Genomic DNA, 22,549 nt, shown 5'->3' with positions numbered 1-22,549 from the left:
ACCTGCCAAGTACCAACTCCCTCCCCTCTCCTCTCTCCAACAACTCGCCGCCTTTGATCGGCGCAGGACCGATCTGGACCCTGTATCTGGTGAGTTGCCTCCCAATGACTCTTCATTTTCAATATTTCCTCGTCGAGCAGGGCAGACCGCATCGCCTGCCAAACGCAGTGATGTCACATGCCGCTAACCTCTGCCCGCCTTGATAGTGCAGGACCTGCAAGGACCTCCAGGGCCTCCAACGCAAAGAAAAGAGCTCCAATACCGTCAAAATAAGACACGTCCTGGGTCAGCCCCAGTGTCGTCGTCGTCGTCGTCGTCATGAAGTTTGGAGAGCAGCTGCGGTCGAGCATCATTCGCGAGTACCAGTGGTACTACATTGACTATGATGAGCTGAAGGACGACCTCAAGCATCCCACAGGCCCGCCGCTGCCCAGCTCGGCCACCGGCCACGAGTGGACTGAGGAAGATGAGACACGCTTCGTCGGCAAGCTCGAGACCGAGCTCGAGAAGGTCCACACCAAGCAGCAGGTTAAGGCCATGGAGATCTCGAGGCGCATAGCCGTCAGCGAGCGCGAGGTCAAGGAGGTCGTCAATCGCCTCAACGAGCGCGGCCTTAACGAGCAAGGGCCTAGCGAGGAGGAGTTTATGCTGCTCGAGGAAGACCTTAGCGATATCATTGCCGACGTCCACGACCTCGCCAAGTTTGTCCAGCTCAACTATACCGGATTTTATAAGATTATCAAGAAGCACGACGTATGTTCCACATGGCGTGACCGCGAGCATTTCCGAGGCTGACAGATGATGCACAGAAAATGACGGGATGGCACCTGAGGCCCGCCTTCGAGACTCGGCTGAAGGCGAAGCCGTTCTACAAGGAGAATTACGACGCGTCCGTGGTCAAGCTCTCGAAGCTCTACGACCTGGTGCGGACGAGGGGCAACCCGGCAAAGGGAGACAGCGCTGCAGGTGGTGGCCAGGCAAACTTCATTCGACAGACGACCAAGTATTGGGTTCATCCGGACAACGTGACCGAGCTCAAGCTCATCATCCTGAAGCATCTTCCCGTGCTGGTGTTCAATGCCAACAAGGAGTTTGAGCCCCAGGACTCGGCCATCACATCCATCTACTACGACAACCCCGAGACCTTTGAGCTGTACGAGGGTCGGCTGAAGAAGACGGAAGGTGCAGAGGCGATCCGCCTCCGCTGGTATGGCGGGATGGAGAACGAGACAATTTTCGTCGAGCGCAAAACGCATCGAGAGGACTGGACCGGCGAGAAGTCGGTCAAGGCGCGGTTCAGCATAAAGGAGAAGAACGTCAACGCCTACATGAGGGGAGAGCTTCTACCCCCGGCCATCTTCGAGAAGGCTAGAAAGGAGGGAAAGAAATCCGAAAAAGCCATAGCCGAGGACGAGAGGCTGGCGTCGGAAATCCAGTATTCAATCCTGAAGAAGGGCTACGAACCCGTCTGCAGGTCCTTCTACCACCGCACTGCATTCCAGCTACCCGCCGACGCAAGAGTGCGCATCTCGCTGGACACGGAACTGACCATGGTCAGGGAGGACAACCTGGATGGACGGCAGCGGAGCGGTGACAACTGGAGGCGCATGGATATTGGCATTGACTGGCCCTTCTCGCAGCTGCCACCGGAGGACGTGGTGCGCTTCCCCTATGCGGTCCTCGAGGTCAAGCTGCAGACACAGGCCGGCCAGGAACCACCGGAGTGGGTTCGCCAGCTCATTTCGTCCCACCTGGTGGAAGCGGTGCCCAAGTTTTCCAAGTTCATCCATGGCACGGCGTGCCTGTTCCCGGACCGTATCCACCTTCTCCCGTTCTGGATGCCACAGATGGATGTCGACATCCGCAAGCCCCAGAGTCACGATTTCGGCATCCGCCGGCCTGGGCTCTCGGGGACGACGACCACATCGGACGATGACGAAGAGGATCTCGACTCTGACGATGATGAGCCCGTGGCGGCTAGGGTGGGGCGCCCGGGTTCTGCCCAACCAACGGCTCGTGAGGCTGGGGACGATGGGGTCGGCCGTCCCGACGCTGAGGGTCAGACTGTGGACCTTCCCGCGGTGAATGAAGCCTTCCCGATTTACGACTCGGATGATGAGTATGACGAGAACTACGAGATGGAGGAGGCAAGGAGACTTGGTGGGTGGCACTACTACAAGACGCTGTTGGCCACCAAGGGGCACGCCTTTGGCAGGGGAGCCCTCTCGGTGCTGAAGCACCTGGTGCCCAGACCGCGGAGTACTCGGGTGGACCGCAGTGCCAGGCAAGAGATGCTCTTCGGGTCGGAGCAGGTCCACACCAAGAAGTTCCGGGCGCCCAAGGGCAAGAAGATATACGTGCCGGTCCGGGTGGAACCCAAGGTCTACTTTGCGGCAGAGCGGACGTTCCTGGGATGGGTAAGTCATGGAAACGAGGCAACGAGGACAGAACAGTGGCTGATCTATTTCCACAGCTCGAATACTCGATCTACATCGGGACGATTGCGGTGACGCTGCTCAACTTTGGGCAGCACCCTACAAGGGCGTCATTCTGGGTGTCGGGCGTGTTCACGCTGCTGGCCATTTCCAGCCTGGTCTACTCGGTGTTCATCTACCTCTACCGCAGCCAGTCGATCCGGAACCGTAAGGCGGCCAAGTACTACGACCGATGGGGGCCGAGCGTGCTGTGCGTGGCGCTGTTTGTTGCCGTGGCGCTGAATTTCGGGTTCGAGGGGCGAGAAAGGGGGATATGGTAGGTAATGCATCATTGGGAGGGTATCATTTGGGGGGGGTGGTCATTGGGCAGCGGCTTGTTTGTACGATGTCTGGTACTTATTACATATTCCTCGTATAGTAACATACTACGGTACCTAGTAACATGGTTGATACGGTTGATATGGTTGATATGGTTGATATCTATGGTTACAACTTGCAGGCAAGTGGGGATTGTGGGATTCGTGGGGGGAACCTGCCCAGCGGCTCAGCGACTCGGCTTAGCGAGTAACCCGACTTGCTTCTTCCCATGCCGTGTCTCACCTTGCTCTGGCTGCTGACCTCCTGGCTCTTCCATCACCCATGACAGAACTCGGAACCTCCATACAAGTATTGCCAGATTAGACCCTAGATATTATTAACATCCGCAGAAGCCATGGTGGTGCTCACAACACAATCGGAATTCGGGCATGCCCCGCCGCCGCAGACACCGTACAGCATCGTCAGCAACATCCCCCTGTGGGAGAACAGCCAGAAGCTGCTCGAAGGCGACGCCTCCATAATCGCCCGGCTGAAGCACATCTATCCTCGCTTCGGACCTACCCAATATGTTGCTCAGGTCCGTTCCTATCTATCTGCCCCATCTATCTGTCCTACTGTGGCCCCGTATCCCACTGACTACTACTGCAGCTCGGCAAGGAAATCGCTAAGCGCCTGGGTGCCGAGGGCAAAGGCGCCTTTGTCTATCTCAACCCAGACATGTGGCCCTACACGATGCGCCATGCCACTTCTAGCACCCACCGCCAGGACCGTGTTCTCCAGCCCCATGACCTGACCTTTAGGTGCGTCGAGGTCGCTGGTCACAGGCTGTACGTGGTGCTCTTCGACCCCCAGCACGTTGGCGGTGTCAAGGATACCTGGAGCAACGCCGGCCTGGGCCTGTCCATCCGCGGCGCTGAGCAGCTGCTCAGGGGCATCGACGACCTGCACGAGGTGCCTGTGGAAGACGCCTCCAAACCCCCGGAGCCCACCTGGACGCCCGAGACTGACGCCCATGCTGCCCTGAGAGACCGCATCGTCACGCTGGTCAGGAGGGCCCCTCGCGATCCCAACGCTCCTGTTGAGTGCTCCCCCAGCGATGTCTTTCTCTACCCGACGGGCATGGGAGCCGTCTACCACAGCGTCAACACGGTGCTCCGCTACCGCCCCGGCACCGTCGTCATCCTGGGCGTCGTCTTCCACAACTCACACCACCACCTCGAGGAGGACTCCCCCCACGGCTTCAAGCACATCGGCAAGGTCGACAATGACGCCATGGACGTGTTCGAGCTCTGGCTCGACGACCAGGCCCGCCAGGCCAAACCTGTCAGCTACGTCCTCGTCGAATTCCCTGGCAATCCGATGCTTGACACCCCCGACCTGGACCGCCTGACGCGCCTATCCGCCAAGCACGGCTTCGTCCTTGTCGTCGACGACACCATCGCCAGCTTTGCCAACGTTGATGTCCTCTCCTCCACCGACATGCTCCTCACCTCCCTCACCAAGTCCTTTAGCGGTCTTGCCGATGTCATGGGCGGCTCTGTCGTTCTCAACCCCTCTTCTCCCCACTATGCCTCCCTCTCGCCCCTCTTCGCCTCCTCCCACCGCAACGAGCTCTTCGCCTCGGACGCCCAAGTCCTCCTCTCCAACTCCCAGGCCTTCCTCTCACGCGCCACCATCCTCAACCGCAATGCCGCAGCCGCCGCAGCCTACCTCGCCGAACGCATCGCCTCCGACCCAGACTGCCCCCTCATCCGAGTCTGCCACCCCTCCATCCTGCCCGCAACCCAGCCCCTCTACGACGCCTTCAAGCGCACGCCCACGCCCGACTTCCCCGACCCGGGCTACGGCTGCCTCCTCAACCTCGACTTTGAGAGCCTCGACGCTGCCAAGGCCTTCCACGACAATGCCGGCTTCTACCCCAGCCCCCACCTCGGCGCCCACGTCACCATCCAGCTAGCCTACAACATGGTCGTCTGGGGCCGCCGGGCCGAGGACAAGGCCTACATGCGCGAGTTCGGCATCAAGGAGGAGGCTGTGCGCCTATCTGTCGGTCTGGAGTCTACTGAGGACATCATCGACACGCTCAGGCACGCTCTGGACAGGACGACTGCCCTCAAGAAGAAGGGGTACAAGGAGTGAGTGAGTGAGAGAGAGAGGGAGAAAGAAAGAAGGAAGGGGGAGGTTGACCACGAAAGGCCTTGATGAGACAAAGCTTGTCTAGTATTACTTTGATGTATACTCCGTACGTACGTATAAAAATGATCCAGGTACAAAAATTCTACCATCAAACGCCCTTGACCCTGTGCCTTTCCATGCCCAAATGCCCTCTCATGTACACATCATGATTCCCCTATCCCTTGTTTCTTCAGGCCACGGCCGTGACCCGTCTTACGCTTCTCCTCGCGCCCTCGCCAGTGACCATGATGGCGTTCTCCGCCTCGAGCGCCCGCATCGCCTCGTTGAACTCGGCGTTCTCGACGGGCACGCTGGACCCCTCGCCCAGCCTGCGCGCCACCTCGCTCCACCGCACCGTGTTGCCCCCGGCCGTCAGCTCGTCCAGCAGCTTCTGCACCGCGTCCTTGATCTCGCCCTGGCGCTTGCGGTCCGCCGCGCTCGTGCCCTCCGTCAGAAGGCTCATGTCGATGCGGCCCTGCGAGTCCGTCGCCGCCGTCTTGAGCGCGCTCTGGATCAGCCGGTTTGCCTCCTGCACGTCCGCCTTGGTCACCGTCGGCGACAGGCGCATCTTGGCGTGCGCCTCGCCCAGCCGGATCATGCTCTCCAGCTGACGCGTCGTCGCCGTGATGCGCTTGTCCGCCGACCGGACGTCCTGGCCCAGCGCCCGCATCGCCACGTAGCATTCCACCAGCTCCTCCGCCGCCTCCTGGGAGATGACCGGCTGGATGTTGGACCGCGCGTATGAGATGTACAGGGTCAGGAACTCGACGGGGAGGATGTCGTTGTCGGTCTGCGCAGTCTCGGGCTTGTCCTCCAGGTACAGGGACAGCAGGTGCTTGGCCAGGCGCTTGTCCGTCTTCTCGTCGACGCGGTCCAGGATGAGGTAGATGAGGTCGAAACGCGAGAGCAGCGTGGGAGGGAGATCGATGTTCTGGGGAACCGAGAGGTCGGGGTTGTAGCGACTGCCGATGGGGTTGGCCGATGCCAGGATGCTGGTCCGGGCGTTCAGGGTCGTGATGATTCCTGCCTTGGCGACAGACACGGTCTGCTGCTCCATGACTTCGTGAAGCACTGAGCGGGTCGAGTCGGACATCTTGTCGAACTCGTCGATGCAGCAGACACCACCGTCAGACAGCACCAGGGCGCCAGACTCGAGGACAAGCTGGCGGGTCTCCGGGTCTCTAGTGACGTACGCAGTGAGACCGACTGCGGACGAGCCCTTTCCGCTGGTGTAGATACCGCGTGGCGCAATTTTGTGGACGTACGAGAGCAGCTGAGATTTCGAAGTGGACGGGTCACCGCACAGCAGCACGTTGATGTCGCCTCTGTACTTGGGGCTGCCGCCCTTTTGGAAGGTCTTGTTGGATCCGCCAAACAGCTGGAGCAGGATTCCCTTCTTCACATCGTCCATCTCGTAGATCGAGGGCGCCAACGACCGAGACAGCAGGTCGTAAATGTCTTCTCGGGCTGCGGTCTGCCGGATCTTCTCCTCGTCTTCGGGGCTGATGATTCGCGTCTCCTCAAGGCCGTGCTCCTGGCTCCTCTCAGCCTCCCCATCAACTTGCAGTGTGGTTGGGTCGGCATCCATTCGCTTGTTGTCAATCTTCCTGCAGTGGAGCATGTCGACGTAGGTCTTGTGCACGCTCTTGAGGGCCTTCTGTCGGGGGTTGACTCGGACGGGGTTGACACGGAAGATGCCCGTGATCTCGACGCGGTCACCAGCCTTGCAGAAGTCAACCAGCTCGTCGTGGGCCACGACCGACACCGAGTGTGGCGTCTGGCCGGGTGGCACATTGTCCGGGGTCTCCTGGAGCTTGATGACTTGCTTGTCCGCAAACATGCACCGGTTGTGGATGATTTGCATGGAGTTCTTGGCCTGGCAGATCTGCCGGGGACATTCGGTTGGCTCGCGGATCCGGCCACGCTCGAGGCCAACATTGACCGAGTGGTTGCAGACATTGCATCGGAAGAATGCGTCCTTCATGTCGGGGATGACGGGAGTAGCTCGGATGACCATACCCTTGATGCACACAAGCTGGTCCACATCTAAATCTTGGTTAGAGCTGTTCTACAGTCACAAACATAGGAGGAAAACTTACCTGATGGGTTGAGATCTCTCATATTGGTGGACTTTTCGAGGCCGTACGGACGGCAGTAGTACATCATTTGGTTGACCTGGTCCTCCATGGTTGGCTGTCGCTCCTGTGGCCTCGGTGTTGCCGGCTCGTCTGGCCGGTCAGAGCTGGGAAAGACGGGCTCGGAGCTCTCCCTGGTCTTGTTCGATTGTTGCCCAGCACTGCTCTGGGAGCGAGTCCTGTTATCCTCCGCCACGGCAAGCTCATGGATGGTATCCTTGAGGGCCTGATCCAGAATGGGCATCAGGTCCACAGGGTACACCATGACCTGCTGGTAGAGCTTCTTAGTAGGAGGATAGAGGCCCAGGTCCCGAAGGTCAAGGTAGAGGCGCTCTTCTCCCAGGAGCAGCATATTCTCCAGAGCCTCGGCATATATCTTGGTGTCGGCAAAGGGAGACTCGCGGACCTCCTCATCCGTCAGGCCATCACGGTACAGACGATATTTCAAGGTGAAGTTGCGGAGGAAGTCCCGGAAGACGTGCAGGTTGTCACGGACAGAGATGGTCGTACCCCAAACCAGGGCGGTGTCGGTACCTCCTAGGGCATCTGCCTCAGAGGTATTCGGGTCCCTGTTGGAAAACGACGGGGCGTCAGATCCAAGCACGTCTCCTTCGCGAACGACCCGACCGGTGTCATCCACAAGCACACGACGAGCTGGAAGGCGAGGCGTGGCCACGTAGTCGGATCCAATATCGCCTCGGCTGTACCTGACGGCACTTCTTTGGGAGCCAAGGAACAGCCCGCTGCTCTCACTCCGGAGATCTGATTGTGGGGCCCGCATCGATCGCCCAGGGCTGGAGCTGGGTTCGTACCGGATGGGGGAGGATTCTAGATACGTGAGCTTGTCATGTCATTGAATGCCGGTTCACCCAAATGGCTTACCTCCGATCATGCCACTAGCTCTCGGCGTCCTCTGGCCGTCCTCTCCCGTCTCTTGCGACTCGCTCATCTGGAGCAGCGGAGAGCTGGGAGTAGCTGCGGTACCGCGGCGGTCTTGTGTGCTCTGGCTGTTGCTCATCTGCCGCAGGGGCGAGGAGACTTGGCTGTTCGCATCATGGCCGGCGCCATCATTTGGCGAGGGCGAGGACTGGAAGAACAGCGGGCTGGAGGCAAGCTGCGAAGACTGATTTTGCGGAGTGTCGGACTGGGACTGGCGAGCAGACCGACGAGGTGTAGCCGACTGCGAATCGCGCTGCCGACGCTGTGAAGGCGACGACATTTTTCGAAAGTATGTATGTCTGGCGCGCTGTTGGACGTGTTGGCGGTGGAGGTGGCGTGGAAAACGCAGACGGTGATGGCAGATTGCAAATATCGAGGGGGAGGGGAGGGAGAGGGATGAGCGCGTAGAGTGGTGGAGACGCGTTAAGTGGTTTTTGGACGCGTCGGCAATTAAACTGTGATGGTCCGTGCACACGCGACACCTCCCTCATCCCATTCGGTGACGGAGATACGTTTCGCCGGCGATCTGGCATCTGGCATCTCTTAGCATTTCGTTGGAGGGGCCCATTGTTTAGCTGTAGAGAGATACGTATGCGCAGTTGGTAGGACGGACTCTCAACCACCCACCGCCATCATGTCTCCTGGAATGACCCTCTTCTCGGTGCAAGCCGTCCTCATCCTCAGCACAGAGGACGGTTCGCGCATATTCTCCAAGTACTACTCGTCTCCACACTCTGCGCCGAATGGTGAGCTCGCTCTTCTCCCACCGTCCTACCCCTAGCTATATGCCAGTCGCTAATAGGAGTGATGCGCAGCCGGAAACTCCTCGACCAGCCCATACCCCGACGTCAAGTCGCAAAAGGCCTTCGAGAAGGGTCTCATTGACAAGACGGCCAAGCAGACTGGCGACATCATCCTCTACGACAACCGAATCGTCCTCTACAAGCTCGAGTCCGATGTCATGATCTACGTCGTCGGCAGCGTCGACGAGAACGAGATCTTGCTGTACAACACAATTCTGGCTCTCAGGGACTCACTACATCTATTGTTCAAGTATGCAAGCAGCTATTGGTGACACTGGTGACCTGTTTGGCTGACATTGGTTCCCCAGGCAATCTGTCGACAAGCGGACAATTATCGAGAACTACGACCTCGTTTCGCTCGCGATTGACGAGATTGTCGACGACGGCATCATCCTGGAGACGGACCCGACCATCATCGTCCAGAGAGTCAGCAAGGCCCCCACGCAAGACGTGCCGCTCGGCCGCATCGACCTCAGCGAGCAGGGCGTCAACAACCTGGCGCAGCTCGGAAAGTCCAAGCTGGCGGACTGGCTGCGGCAGGGACTGTAATGACGGCAACGACGGGGTGGAGTTATTATTGCTATAGCGCTTTATGAGGACAGAAGTGGAAAAAAAGCCATGCCTTATAGGTCGGTAGATAAAGGGGTATTATGAATTCTATTTGGTCGCTTTTCACGTTCTAATCTCGGACGCCGCCTTGCGGAGGCGGTTCATGACCGCCCCGGCAATGTCTACCTCGTCCTCTATTCCGTCGACGAAGATGATATCTGCGCCGCGCTGATCTAGCTCCCTCAGGGCCGAAAACAACCCGTGCGCGATGCTCCTGGTGTCCTTACCCAGGTCAATGTCCAGGAGACCCCCTATTACCTCACCGTTGCTGTCTATGAGATGGCCCTCCAGCACGTCGTATGATGTTTCGGACTGCTCGTCTTCCCCGCCTTGTGCGTCCTGTTGACTTGCTGCTGGCCGCAGCTTGTCGCTCCGGAGCCCAGCTGCCTGCTTCCACCGCTGTGTGCGGATAACACCGATTCTGCTTATAATTTTACCGTTTGCGCCGTTTGCTATGTTTCCATTCTCCATGGAGCAGGCGGCTTCTACGTCTGAGGCCGTGATCCCGTCTGACCCTCCTTTGCACGTCGCCTCGTAGAGCACCACCCTCGCCTTGGGGCTGTAGTGCTTGTACTTCATGCCTGGGGCGCGCGGTGCCGCCTTGCCATCGTAGCCGTGGTCCTCGTACGCCTTGACGACATTCTCCCAGCCGGGGCAGCTCCTCAGCTCGTCGATGCCTAAGCCGCCGGGGCGCAGGATGGCCGGAGGGTCGCACAGGCCGTCGACGACTGTGCTCTCGACGCCGACGTTGGAGGCACCCCCGTCGAGGATGAGCTCAATCTTGCCGTCGAGATCGTGCTTGACGTGCTGGGCCGTGGTCGGGGAGGGCTTGGTGGAGGCGTTAGCTGAGGGCGCGGCCAGGGGCACGCCGGCGAGCTTGATGAGAGACAGGGCCAGCGGGGTGGCGGGCATCCTCGCGCCGAACGTGGGAAGGCCGGCGGTGACTTCTGGGGCCAGCTTGGAGGGGGTCGGGTTGGGCATCAGCAGGGTGAGAGGACCCGGCCAGAAGCGTTCGATTAGAGGCTTGTACTTGGCAGGGATGGGATCGTCTTCGGCGCCGGCAGTCGCATCTAGTAGCCCGCGTAGCATCTCCAGATCGCAGACATGGATAATGAGGGGGTTGTCCGAGGGCCTGCCCTTGGCGGCGTAGATGCCCTTTGTTGACGCGCTCCTGGTAGCATCTGCAGCTAGGCCGTAAACAGTCTCAGTAGGGATTGCCACGGGAGTGTCTTTGGTGTTGAGATAAACGGCAGCTTCTTGCAGCTGCTTGATGGCGTCGCTTTCCGTGTCAACCTCCCAGTGATCCAACCGAGACGGGCCAGAGGCGTCTCGGAAGTGGCCCAGTGGCCTGTTTCCAGGAACCTTAACCACGCGCGTCTCCATTGTCGGGACGGACGCGGCGGCCGTGGGGATCGGCAGCTGCTGTAGGGTTGAGCTTGGCTGATGCGAGGTCGTGTGCAGGGCGAGGCCAAGGGGCCAGGGCGGTTGGTGGCGGATGCGATATCGGAATTTGGAGACGCAAAAAGTTTTTGGCTTATCGAGCGACAAGGTCCGGTTGAGAGCGGTTGAGAGGAACTTGAGGAAACGCGCGGGATTAGGTGAGGTGGACATGCAGTTGTCGAGGTCGAGGTTGACTCATTGGCTCATGTGAAAATTTCAAGATATCTGAGATTGATAGTGATGGACTCTGTCATGACATGCAGGCTCCTCACAGCGACTGTGGGGTCGGAAGTGTGGTGAGTGGTGAGTTTACAGTGACGGGACGAGATCCGTACAGTGGGGTCCAGGTGGGGTTAGCGCAACTGCCGCTATCCCTATCCAGCACCTTCCCTGTTCCTGCGTAGAGTCCTTCGAGGCAATTGCTCCTTCCATTCATACTTCGTACCCAGTTCGTACATGTACGTACGGAGCATCCACTACCTACCTATCTAATACCTATATCTACTATTAGTCATAGTAGTACTATTACAGCTCCAAAATCTACTAGTACTACCAGTACCCTCTCTCAACCTACCTTAAGACCATCATCATAGTGCTATCTGTTCAAGACATTGCCCGTCAATCGTGCATATTAATGGCCCTGGCCGCCACGATCATCAACGCCTTAGACCTCACTCTTGAGACATGAGCTAACCGAGCCAACTGAATCAAACGTGCGCGACGATCAAATCTGGTCGTTCAGCCATCTGGTCCTTCTCCTTCAAGACTTCGGAGCACCGGCCAAGTCCCCGGCGGCTGCTATCGGACGAGATTGGGACGGGGTCCAGTCACCAAACCTCTTCTCGTACTTGTTCACCGGCTTCCCAGAATCATGTTGTGTCTTAGAAAGTCGTGTCTCAGAGTCCTGAAAGGCGCCGAGACTCTCACCACGGCTACGACTCACTTGTATGATTAATGAAGCCCACGCCATGTGTCCAGGGCCATGAAGCAGGCTTATCGGGCCGGTTGTGTTTCTTTCCCCGACCACAAACGGCGTCTATCAACCTAAGGCTAATAATAAATAAATAGACGAACAGGGGGACTTGATGTTATTACTCCCCTCCCCTTCTCTCCTTGTCGAGTTCTATATGGGAAGTAGGTTTGAGTGCGGATAGTCGCCTACGGATAGATCTCCATCATGGGCAAGTATTATCAAGGCCAGAACAACTCGCCCCAGTTGATCATCGTCACCGTCACCCTGGCTATTGTAGCGGTCATTCTGGCATCATGGAGGATCGCATATCGCGCACGGAGGAGGGCTCTTGCTCTAACAGACTACCTGCTTGTAATTGGCATGGTGAGCTACTTATGTACTCGTGAACGGATGGTTGTACTGATGTAGCCGCAGATTCTGGCTCTGTGTCAAGCTGGACTTAATTTGGGAGGTAGGTATTACATGCCATGTAACATCTAGAAACGCCCGGGCTCACAAGATATAGCCTATACGATATGGGGATATGGCCATCACAAGGACGATATCCCCCTTGAAATTCTCAGTTCTACCACACCCAAACTGGTACAAATCCCCCCTCAATTAATTGTGACCCATGAGGACATTCGCTTACACGTCCTGGAATACTCAGCTCTTCTGGATCAACCAAATCCTATTCAAGCTCACCACCGGCATCATCAAGCTGTCCATCTGCGTCATATACATGGGCATCTTCCGCCAGCCTGCTATTCTCAGCGTTCATATCGCGCAGATCAGCAATTACGTCCTCATGACCGTCGTCGGCCACTACTATCTTAGTGCCACCTTCGTGTCCGCCTTCCAGTGCAACCCCGTCCACAAGGCCTGGCAGCCCGACCAGCCAGGCCGCTGCATCGAGAATGATCCTTTCCGCCTGGTCAACGGCTACATCAACTGCATCACCTCCATCTGGCTCATTGTCCTTCCCTTCCCCGCTCTGCTCATGATAGAGCGCCGGAGCAGGGAGCTCTTGGAGTTCCTCGGTTTGGTCTCCCTGGGGTTGATGTATGAATTGTTCCCCTTTCCTGACATCCTGTTCCCACAGTCCCACTGACAGAGACCACAGCCATACGGGATGCGCCATCTGGCGCGTCGCAATCATGTACATCCCCGATCCCGAAGCCGCCAAGGACCCCTACTGTACGCCAATTACCTGTCCTCTCCCACCCATACTGTGTGTAGCTAACCACCTATCCCCAAGGGGCCAATACAGACTCTAACACAGTCGCCATGACGGAGCTCTTCGTGGGTATCATCGCCGCCACCATCATCGTTATGCGCCAATCCTTCTACACGCTCGGCAAGACCGTCCGGGACTCGCTGAGCACACTGAGCACGCTGAGCATGACACCGCGCAATATCGAGGCCTCCTACGTAACAGGGTCGAGATTCGGGCTTCACAGACTGACGGCAGCATCCATTCGCGGCTACAAGGGTCGTGGCCATGGCGTGGGCTCCGGTAGGATTGCCGTGACGACCGAGATTGCGATGGAGACCCAGGACCGGAGCACCGAGGATCTCTTCGTGGCGGGGAGCGAGAGCCACTCGGTTTATCATCGTGTCCAGTGAGAACGTGTACCTTACTGTCCAATCCATGTTTGATGAATTATGAGATTTTTGAGAAATAGTGCGCGCTATCCTTTGGGACAGGACCTGCAACGCTTCCGTTTCTATTTACGTCCTACGACTTATCTCTGAGTATTGGTTTCCTCCCTTACTGACACTCCCAGCTGTCACGAAGCTTATAGTTGCCGCCCACATACGTCTGCGTCCGCGGGTATCTATACATGTCTCATTAGCAAACCCCCAATCGAACGACCGGCACACAGGGAATATTAAACTCACAGACAGTGGTCCCGCTGGAAGTCGATGCCTGCACCGGGATCATCGCCGACAAACTTGGTCCCCGTGATACTCTCTGGTGCCTCACCCCTCTCCACCCACGCCACAACAGCGGCTAGGACGTTGTGCTGCGGGTCAAAGGGCACACCCTCGCGAGGGGCGCCGCCGCCCTGCCCTAGTGCCCAGGCACCGGGCCCTGCGCTGCAGTGGAACATGCCCGAGACGGGGAAGAAGCGGTGGTAGTCGTGGAGGTCGGGATCCGCGGACGACATGCGGTCCCAGAAGCGCTCCGTGTTGAGGCTGGTAATCTGGTGGTCCTGCCCACCGTGGTAGCTGAGGATCTTGCCGCCACGCGCCTTGAATTGGGGGAGGGTCTCGGGGAAGGTCCTGATACCAGACGGGTCCAGCTGGTCGGCATGGCGAACGAGATCCTTGTTGTAGGTTATGGGGTCCCAGCTCGGGTCGTTGAGGACGACGTATCGGAACCAGTCCTACAGTGCTGCTCAGTAAATTGCATTTGAACAGCAATGGCGCAGGACGGAGAACGTACCACCGAGTAGCTAAATGGTTTGCCAGATAAGAGCTTCTGGATGGCCATTTCCTCATTCCCCGGGTTCATACGTGAGTAGATCAGAGTTCCGTCGTCATACGTATAAGGGGCATATATCTCCTCGAGCTGCTCGACCTGCGCGGCGTTGAGGCACTGCACCTGCTGGCGCCGCCCACAGAGCAGCGCCTGCGGGTCAAAGAAGCAGCGGCTCGGGACCTCGATTATACCGTCCTCGACGCCGTCAATGCCATCACACTGCCTAAGGACCTCTTTGTGGATGAGCCCTGTCCAAGTCTCGGGCGAGATGAAGTTCTCGGATCCAACGGGGCCCGTTACGGGGTAGAACATGGCTCGTTGGCCCTGGAGGTTGTTGAAGTCAACGGCGGGGGCACCCGCGACGATGCCGTCATAGTCGTCAGGGAAGGTCTCGGCGGCCTTGATGCCCATCCGTCCGCCGAGCGAGCAGCCGAGATAGTACGAGTGCGATGGCTTGCTGTGGTAGAACCTCTCAATGAGCTTCTTGGCGGACACGGTCCCAGTGTGGAGGCTTTCCGATGGGTTCAATGTCAGTACACGAATTGGAGCTAGAGATCCAAGATAGCCTACGCTCTATAGGAAAAGTCCTCGATAATGTCTGGGTTATTGAGAAAGGTCTCGCCGGTGGTGCCGTTGTGGCCATTGTTGGTGCCCATGGCGGCAAACCCATTAGCCACGCCGTAGGCCATATCCTCATACTTGATGCCTTGGATGGGTCAGCCAATGCATCGTGTACCTCTCTTCTCGAGGCAAAGGAAAGGAGGAACAAGCGAACAGCCATCTATACCGCCGTTGCCAGTGGCCAGGTAGCGCCCATCAGCCCACTCCTCCGGCAGCCAAAGCTCAAAGCTGATGCTGGACTGTGCTGACGTGGGGATCTGCAGGGCAACGCGGCAAATGTCGGCATCGACGGCCTGCTGGGGTCGGTTGCACGACTCGACATTGTCGTCGAGCACCAGCGTTGTGCCACCGGGAACAAACTCGAGGCGCGTCCGTGTCGAGTTCCAGATGAACTTTTCGGGCGTGAAGGACAGGCAGCGCTCGCGAAAGGACTGCTCGGTGGGGGTCGCTGTGCCTGCTGCTACTATGAGGAGCTGGCCGAGGACGGCGAGAGGCCAGCTGAGGCGGGCGAGCGGCGTCATGGCAGTGTCTCGGCCAGGATCAAACTGGGAATAAAGTGTGAGCAGGAGAGGGAGCAGGAGGGGGAGCAAGAGGAGAGCTGCAGACAGGGCAGCATGCTCCCCTCCCCCCAGTCGCTGCCCCCACGGACCCCAGCGCTTGGCCACGATGGACTGGCAAGACGGTACGGAGCCTCCGTACCGAGGAGGTGGTCGCTAGACGAGCTGAAGTGTCAATGCGAGGCCAGGTTCATAACGTGAGGGGGACAGGGGGGGGCAAGGCCTAAGCTCCTCTTTCCCTGCAAGGCTCCAACAATGATGGCTGGCAGACGCGAGTCAGACCAAGACATTATAACACTTGAGGAGGGAGACGAGACGCGTGCGCCCCGAATAGTCGGGACGCTAGGATCCCTGCCACCCTCGCATATCGCATAATATGTGGCCGGCTGCCTGCCGGTGTCTCACTGCGCTTTGGGCGTTGAGGAAGAAGGAGAAGGAGGACGACAGGAGGACGACAGGGGGACGACAGGAGGACGAGAACTCAAAGAGGCGAGCCCAAGCTTCTGGTAACGCCAAATATATCCGTAGGCACTTGATATAACCCGCAATATGATGATGATGATGATGATGATGATGATGATGCTGCCTCTATAAGCCGCCCATGGTTGTGTCTGTACCGTTCCAGTACGCCTCCCGTCTACTCCAGTTAACATGTCCTCCCCACCCCCTTTTTTGATTTTAAAGTATCCTCACCAGACTCCTCGCCCGTTTCTTCTCTTCCTCCGTCAGAACCCAGTCGATGCCGTCGTCGCCGTCCAGCGCCATGATCTCCTCCCACTCGTCGTCCTCCATGTTGGCCACCATCAGCAGCTGCGTCACCTTGGCGAAGGCCTCCCTGACCCCGTAGTTGCCCCCGGATACCACGTTCACAATGGCTGTAAAGTCCCTCTCGATCCGGATCGCCCCGTAGGGATTCGTCCGCCCGCTGTAGCTGAGGATCCGCTTCTCCAGCACCTTGGAGAGATACAGCGCCGTCATGTCCAGCAGGCTTTCGTAGGTGCCAGGGGTCATCAGCCGGGAGATTGGCTTCATCAGCAGCTCCCAGCCGTGCTCGAACCGCCGCGGCACCTCCTCCAGCAGCTCGTCCTCGTCCTCGTCGTTCTGCCGCGCAATCTCGGCAATCTCCTCCTCGGTCAACGTGTAGTCGGCGTCGCGGAACGTGTCCGACAGGACCGGCCGCAGGCGTGCCTTGACTACCTGGTTGAACAGGACCTGGATGCCCTCATTGAGAAGCTCGGCCGACTTGCTGACGAATGTCGTTTCCAGTGTCGTTAGAGCGTTGGCCACAAAGGTGACGTCGCGCTCAAAGGGGAACGAGGCCTTGAGCGGGCTCTGGTGGGGGGCGCCGTTGGTCATACCGTCGGCAGTCCCCAGGCGTCCTCGGATGATCCTCGTCAGGTATTCGTTGGCCATGTCCAGGCTGTTGATCAACACGATGAACTGTATAATCCGGTCTTCCGGCGGGAAGCCACCCTGGACCATAGCTTTGGGGTAAGACTCGTCCCGCATCTTGCGCTGGATCATGCCCACAAAGTCACCGCTGAGCACCCGCCCGATGGTGGGGATGACGGAGGCTATAATGTCTCTTTGGGAGGTTGATAGGGATTTCTGTACCACCGCGTTGACAATGTACATGACATCGTCCACGGCGAGAATAATATATGGAGCGTTGCTGTCGATTGGCCTGTTCAAGCTCAATGATAGGCCAGTCGGGTACTCGTCGAGCTGGAACGCCTTCTCGACGGACCTGCGGAAGAAGAAGGTCGTCATGACGTTGTAGGGGCTGATCAGCTTGCTCGAGACCTTGCGGTACAGGTTCGACTTTACCAGAACCTCTGGAACAGTCGATGGCGTATCGTCCGGCGTAGATGGGTCCTTATTTCTGTGAGCAATCGTGTTACTGCGCGGCGCTCTGGGGTCGTAACCTACCATGCATTTCCCAGCGAGGAATCGCGTATACAGCGACCAACGCCCCAGCATGAGCGATATCTCATTCAGAAGCCCATCCACCTCCTTCATATTCACCCCCTCGTCCTCGCTGGCCCGAGGGTTATTGCTCCCAGCTCCGACGGCGGGCGAGTTCACCCGGGAGGTCCCTGCTCGGGGCGGCTGGGGCAGGAAGCTCTGGACGAGGAACGAGAAGGGGTAGCTCTTGACGTCTGTCAGCCTCCTGTCGATGTTGCGGTCGTCGCTCCACGAGTCGAGGATGATGCCGCCCTGGACGTCGGCCTCCATCTGCAGCTTCTCGATGACGCGCACCATCTTGCCGGAGCCGTAGTGGCGCTCGACCAGGCCGCCGTGGCCGTCGACGATCTGGGCAATGTGCTCAAACAGCTTGGTCAGGGCGTTTGCGTAGAAGAAGCCCTCCCTGCGGGCGCCGAAGCCGTCCTTGAGCGTGGCCCGCGCCGTGCCCGCCACGCCCTGGCACACGTACCTCCCGTAGACGTCGAGGCCGACGTCGGCCCTGCCAATCAGCGGGAAGAGCTTGAAGAAGCGCGTGACCTTGGCACCGTCGCCATCGCCGGCGGCCTTCTCGAACTCGCGCAGGAACAGGCCGCACAGGCTCTCGCGGGCGTCGCCCAGGGTCACCCAGGGGGCATCGGGTACCTCGACGCTGGGCACGACGCTGGCGGCAAAGGCGCCCCTGGCAATGGCCTCGGGGACGCGGCTCGCGCGGTCGAGGTAGCCGGCAGCGGCCTCCCAGTCCTGCGGAGCGCCCATGGAGCCGACCACGCCGTGGACGCAGGCCTTGAGCTCAGCGACCTGCTCGACGACGCGCAGGGTGTCCTCGACACGGCTCTTCTCCAGGTCGAGGGTCTTCACGCGGTCGCTCAGGCGGCCAGCAGTATCAGCGGCGGTGGAGAGCATATCGTTGCTGACGGAGCGGGTGGCAATGACCTGGGCGCCCAGGCCTGCGCGCAGGAGGTCGAGGCGGCCGAGGTCGCGCGAGAGATCGGCCTGCGAAGTCACGAGGGCATCGAGGCGCTTCTTGACCGACGTCTCGCGGGCGTGAAGGTCGGCCAGGGCGGCGCGCAGCTCTGCCTCGCTGGAGGCATTCTGGATGCCTATGGCTGTTGTGGATGTGGTAGCAGTGGTAGTGGTGGGGGGTGCGACGACGGCATTGTCGTGGGCGCCGTTGGGAAGGGCAGACATGGACGCTGAGGCAGGCTAATCGAGGGATTCGGGAGATTGCATAGCTGCCTGGGCTCGTCGCCGTGTCGTCGCAGTCGTCGTCGTCGCAATCGTCGTCGTCGCAATCGTCGTCGTCGCAATCGTCGTGGCGGTTCCAGTCGAGGTTGGCGGTGGTTTAATGGTCGATGGTCAATGTCCTAACGTAGTAGTCGTACCTAGGTAGAGCTTGGATGTCGTACGGGATAGTAATAGGTGGCCACCACCTGCAGGGCCACCTTCCCCTGAACGCACCCTGAACCACTAACAGATAGTACCCGAGCACCTAAAGTATTCTATTACTTGGACACCTCCAACCACCAGCTCACGAATTATCATACCACCACGTGGTTCCTGCTGCGACAGTTCAACCATTGATGAGATCCAAAGCATCTAGTTTACATTTGCACTATAAGTCTCGCTATGCAGGTCATGATACCGTTTTATAATACCCGCCCATACCCCTTGCTCCAGGCCCCAGGCCCCCAGCCTGTCCCTTTAGTATTCGTACTCGTACCACCGTCTATACTGCCTGGCTGTATCCTCCCAAACGCCTTTTCCCGTACTTCAGGTATTTTCGCAGCTCGTCCGCCCAGAAGACAGTGCTGCACAGGATCACCAGCCGCACAAGATCAAAGAACCCGATCGCCTCCGTCTGGAATGTTGACTGCAGCCACGGGAAGTAGATGACCAGCAGCTGGCAGATCACACTCAGCGACACCGCCCAGTTGAAGAGATTGTTGGCAAAGAGGCCCATCTCCCCTCTAAATATCGACTTTGACTCCGACCGGCACGCCAGGGCGTTGAACATGTCGAAAAAGACAAAGCATGTAAACGTCATGGTTGTGTCTCGTCGGGTCACCTGTCCATCCCGCATCTCTCGGCTGTAGATGAGCATCGTCCCCAGCATGATGATCGACGCCGACGTCAACACGCGCGTGATGAGCGCCCGAGTGAGTACTGGATCGTTCCGCCTCCTCGGTGGCCGGTTCATCACATCTGGGTCCACCTTTTCAACGCCCAGAGATTGCGCTGGAGGACCGTCCATAATAATGTCTAATAAGGAAGGGGGGGGAAAGTCAGCATGGTTGCTCGTCCGTGCTCTGTGAACCTGGTAACTCACTAATCCATAGAATTTGCATCGCGTTCAGGGGGTTCTTGAACCCGAAGCAAGTGCACAGAAACACTAGAGACAAGCTGGCAGCACTCGTGCTCAGCTGAAACGTCAAAAAGTTCTGGATGTTGTTGAAGATGCCCTTGCCCTCCTCAATGGCCCGCAGGATGGTCGAGAAATCGTCGTCTGTCAGAATCATATCTGCGGCCTCCTTGGCCACATCGGTCCCGTGGCGGCCCATGGAGATGCCAATGTCTGCTTTTTTCAATGCCGGTGCGTCATTGACACCGTCCCCGGTCATTGCAACAATGTCGCCTCGAGATTGGAGAGCCCGGATAATCTTCATTTTGTGGTCTGGATTGGTCCGCGCAAAGATGGTGGTGTGCTCCATCGCCTGAGCCAAATCAAACTCGGACATGGCATCGACCTCGTCTCCCCTCAGGACGGGTTTGACCGTAGACTGACCTTTGCCATGCGCGCTGGGGACGGCAATATTCATGCCCAGTTGTTTCCCGATAGCTAGTGCTGTTGTCTCGGCGTCGCCCGTAATCATAATCACCTTTACCCCTCCCCTCATCAACCTCCGGATCGATTTACCGACACCTGGCCTCGGCGGGTCACTCATTCCCACGAGTCCGGCAAAGGTGAGGCCCCTGTAGATGTCATCGCCGGGGATGGGCGGGCTACCGGGAGTGCCGCTGCGGCCGCCTGCCGTAGATCGACTTCTCGTAGACTTGACGGGGCCGCTGGCAAACCCAATCACTCTTAGACCCTTGGAAGCCATTGACTCGGCGGCCTGCAGAGCATTCTCTTTCCGGGCGGAGTCTAGAACAATTTCACGCCCATCACTATCCATGTAGGTATCGCAGGCAGCGAGCACCTTCTCAATAGATCCTTTCATGTACGCAAACTCCTTGTCACTCTTGGAGTCGGCCCCAATCGTGACACCCATCCACTTGCGTTCTGAGCTGAATGGTGTCTCGCTGATCCGAGGGCCGATCGAGTCCCGGACATCGTGCTCCCCGAACTTGTCAAGGAGGTCAAGCATCGCCACGTCAGTGGGCTGGCCCACCCATCGCGTGTGCGTGTTGCCATCCCCTCTGGAGACGGTCGATGAAAGGACAGCCGTTGCCGCAGCGCCATTTTCTGTAAATTTCTGGGCCAGCCGGGCGTTGTTCGCAATGTTGCCGATACGAATAATCCGTAGAGATGCTGGACTTGGCTCGTTCTCGACTGGTCCATCCTCTGATTCGACATCAACTGCTTCCTCAGCTCCAAAATACCACATCTTGGCAGTCGTCATGTGGTTAGTTGTCAGAGTGCCTGTGAATCAACTAGTGTCAGCCGTGCAACAACCCACGTCGACTGGAACGATTCCAACTCACCCGTTTTGTCAGTGCAAACCACGTTCACAGAGCCCAGTGTTTCAACTTTTGGCATCCGGCGTACGATAGCATTGTGCTTAGCCATGCGATGCACGCCCAGAGCCAAAGTCACAGTCACGATGATGGGCAGACCTTCTGGGATGGCGGCAACAGCAAGAGATATGGAGATGGTGAAGATCTCCAGCAGTTTCTTACCCTGTAGCCATCCGACGAGAGAAATTAGCCCAATGACAACAAACGAAGCCTTGCTTAGCTGCGAGCCCAGGTCATCCATAGACAGTTGAAGTGGCGATCGCGGGCTTTCCGTTCCTGAGACGCTCGTAGCAATGGTACCAAAATGTGTATGGCCTCCCGTGGCAAAGACGATACCCTGGCCGTGACCCGACTTCACCAACGTTCCCATGTAGGCAATATTCTTGTTTGCCTCTGACGCATCCCTGCTGTCTCCTGGGCCCAGGGAGTTGTTGGACGACTGGGGAATAAGCCCATAAGAGCTGATTTTCCGTGTCCGTGCTTCAGACCCTACTCTGACGGGATCTGTCTCGCCGGTAAGGTTGGACTCGTCAATAGTCAGATCAGTGGCTCTGATGACCCTCACGTCGGCAGGAATCCGATCTCCTGTGGTGAAGAGGATCAAGTCGCCAGGCACAAGCTGGGCCGCCATGACCTTTGATGAAGTAGCATCCAAGACATCCTCATTCGGGGATCGGGTGCCGGGCGTGGGCGCGTGGTCTTGGGGCTCCGGGGTCTGTAGCGGCCACGTTGGGAAGCTGGGTGGTTTACTCCCAGAACCGCGGACCAAATGGGCGTGATTCGGGACCAGGTGGTTGAGGGCCTCAATGGACTTTTCGGATCGATATTCTTGCACAAAGCCTACCGAGACGACAATGGTCACGGCCACTGCGATACTGACAGCATCATCCATATTCCCGAGGAGGAGCGACGTTCCGGCGGACACGAGGAGAAGCACAATCAGAGGCTCCTGGAATTGCTTGATGAATCGCAGCCATATAGGTTCCGGGGGATCGTGTGGAATCTCGTTCGGGCCGTATTCGCTGAGTCGCTTTAGGGCTTCGTTGGGGTGCAGGCCATGCGTCAGGGAGGTTCGTAGGTGAGCCGCAGCTTCGCTAGGCGTCATGTGGGAGAACTCGTCGGCAATACCCTTTGCTTAAGGTTAGCAGATAGTACGCCTGAAAAGAAATACAAAGTGTATTACTCACGCGCGCATGTGCCGAAGTCGTTCGCGCATGGCGGATACGCGAAGGTGGCCTGTCGCCGTCGGCAGGCTCGCTCGCGAGGCCAGTTATGGTGGGGATGCCGGCGGTCGGGAGAAGAGACACATTGTCCCCGCGCCCTGGCCATGGTAGCTGCATTGTATCATACGGAGAGGTTTAGGTCGCGGGCGAGAGTAGG

General features: G+C 58.2%; 9 protein-coding genes across 9 annotated transcripts; 4 read left to right on the top strand and 5 right to left on the bottom strand.

Annotated features, from left to right (window-relative positions):
• Positions 1-318: 318 nt before the first annotated feature.
• Positions 319-2,755, top strand: VTC4 (VTC domain-containing protein; the record flags this gene model as incomplete). Its single annotated transcript, XM_083190579.1, has 3 exons — positions 319-753; positions 810-2,417; positions 2,474-2,755. The coding sequence occupies 3 exons, from the start codon at positions 319-321 to the stop codon at positions 2,753-2,755; spliced, it is 2,325 nt and encodes a 774-aa protein (XP_083054438.1).
• A 392-nt stretch (positions 2,756-3,147) lies between these two features.
• Positions 3,148-4,892, top strand: ACO1O0_001085 (pyridoxal phosphate-dependent transferase; the record flags this gene model as incomplete). The annotated part of the gene is made up of 2 exons (XM_083190578.1): positions 3,148-3,330; positions 3,402-4,892. 2 exons carry the CDS (start codon positions 3,148-3,150, stop codon positions 4,890-4,892), a joined length of 1,674 nt encoding a protein of 557 aa, XP_083054437.1.
• A 226-nt stretch (positions 4,893-5,118) lies between these two features.
• On the bottom strand, positions 5,119-8,282 carry CDC54 (MCM DNA helicase complex subunit MCM4; the record flags this gene model as incomplete). Its single annotated transcript, XM_083190577.1, has 3 exons — positions 5,119-6,974; positions 7,028-7,891; positions 7,946-8,282. The coding sequence occupies 3 exons, from the start codon at positions 8,280-8,282 to the stop codon at positions 5,119-5,121; spliced, it is 3,057 nt and encodes a 1,018-aa protein (XP_083054436.1).
• A 354-nt stretch (positions 8,283-8,636) lies between these two features.
• RET3 (coatomer subunit zeta) lies at positions 8,637-9,354 on the top strand (the record flags this gene model as incomplete). The annotated part of the gene is made up of 3 exons (XM_083190576.1): positions 8,637-8,748; positions 8,818-9,055; positions 9,114-9,354. 3 exons carry the CDS (start codon positions 8,637-8,639, stop codon positions 9,352-9,354), a joined length of 591 nt encoding a protein of 196 aa, XP_083054435.1.
• A 123-nt stretch (positions 9,355-9,477) lies between these two features.
• Positions 9,478-11,025, bottom strand: ACO1O0_001082 (threonylcarbamoyladenylate synthase; the record flags this gene model as incomplete). Its single annotated transcript, XM_083190575.1, has 1 exon — positions 9,478-11,025. One exon carries the CDS (start codon positions 11,023-11,025, stop codon positions 9,478-9,480), a length of 1,548 nt encoding a protein of 515 aa, XP_083054434.1.
• Positions 11,026-12,440: 1,415 nt separating this feature from the next.
• Positions 12,441-13,432, top strand: ACO1O0_001081 (uncharacterized protein; the record flags this gene model as incomplete). Its single annotated transcript, XM_083190574.1, has 3 exons — positions 12,441-12,868; positions 12,930-13,003; positions 13,089-13,432. The coding sequence occupies 3 exons, from the start codon at positions 12,441-12,443 to the stop codon at positions 13,430-13,432; spliced, it is 846 nt and encodes a 281-aa protein (XP_083054433.1).
• A 272-nt stretch (positions 13,433-13,704) lies between these two features.
• On the bottom strand, positions 13,705-15,433 carry ACO1O0_001080 (Tannase/feruloyl esterase; the record flags this gene model as incomplete). Its single annotated transcript, XM_083190573.1, has 4 exons — positions 13,705-14,196; positions 14,256-14,802; positions 14,862-14,997; positions 15,079-15,433. The coding sequence occupies 4 exons, from the start codon at positions 15,431-15,433 to the stop codon at positions 13,705-13,707; spliced, it is 1,530 nt and encodes a 509-aa protein (XP_083054432.1).
• Positions 15,434-16,147: 714 nt separating this feature from the next.
• Positions 16,148-18,591, bottom strand: COG4 (conserved oligomeric Golgi complex subunit 4; the record flags this gene model as incomplete). The annotated part of the gene is made up of 2 exons (XM_083190572.1): positions 16,148-18,515; positions 18,587-18,591. 2 exons carry the CDS (start codon positions 18,589-18,591, stop codon positions 16,148-16,150), a joined length of 2,373 nt encoding a protein of 790 aa, XP_083054431.1.
• Positions 18,592-19,160: 569 nt separating this feature from the next.
• Positions 19,161-22,509, bottom strand: PMR1 (uncharacterized protein; the record flags this gene model as incomplete). The annotated part of the gene is made up of 4 exons (XM_083190571.1): positions 19,161-19,693; positions 19,761-21,074; positions 21,137-22,298; positions 22,357-22,509. 4 exons carry the CDS (start codon positions 22,507-22,509, stop codon positions 19,161-19,163), a joined length of 3,162 nt encoding a protein of 1,053 aa, XP_083054430.1.
• Between the last annotated feature and the right edge of the window lie 40 nt (positions 22,510-22,549).

The sequence above is a fragment of the Amphichorda felina genome, assembly GCF_050947745.1.
Source record: "Amphichorda felina strain 45539 chromosome Unknown scaffold_1, whole genome shotgun sequence".
NCBI classification, from domain to species: Eukaryota; Fungi; Ascomycota; class Sordariomycetes; order Hypocreales; family Bionectriaceae; genus Amphichorda; species Amphichorda felina.
This window is presented reverse-complemented; position numbering and strand designations above follow the sequence as displayed.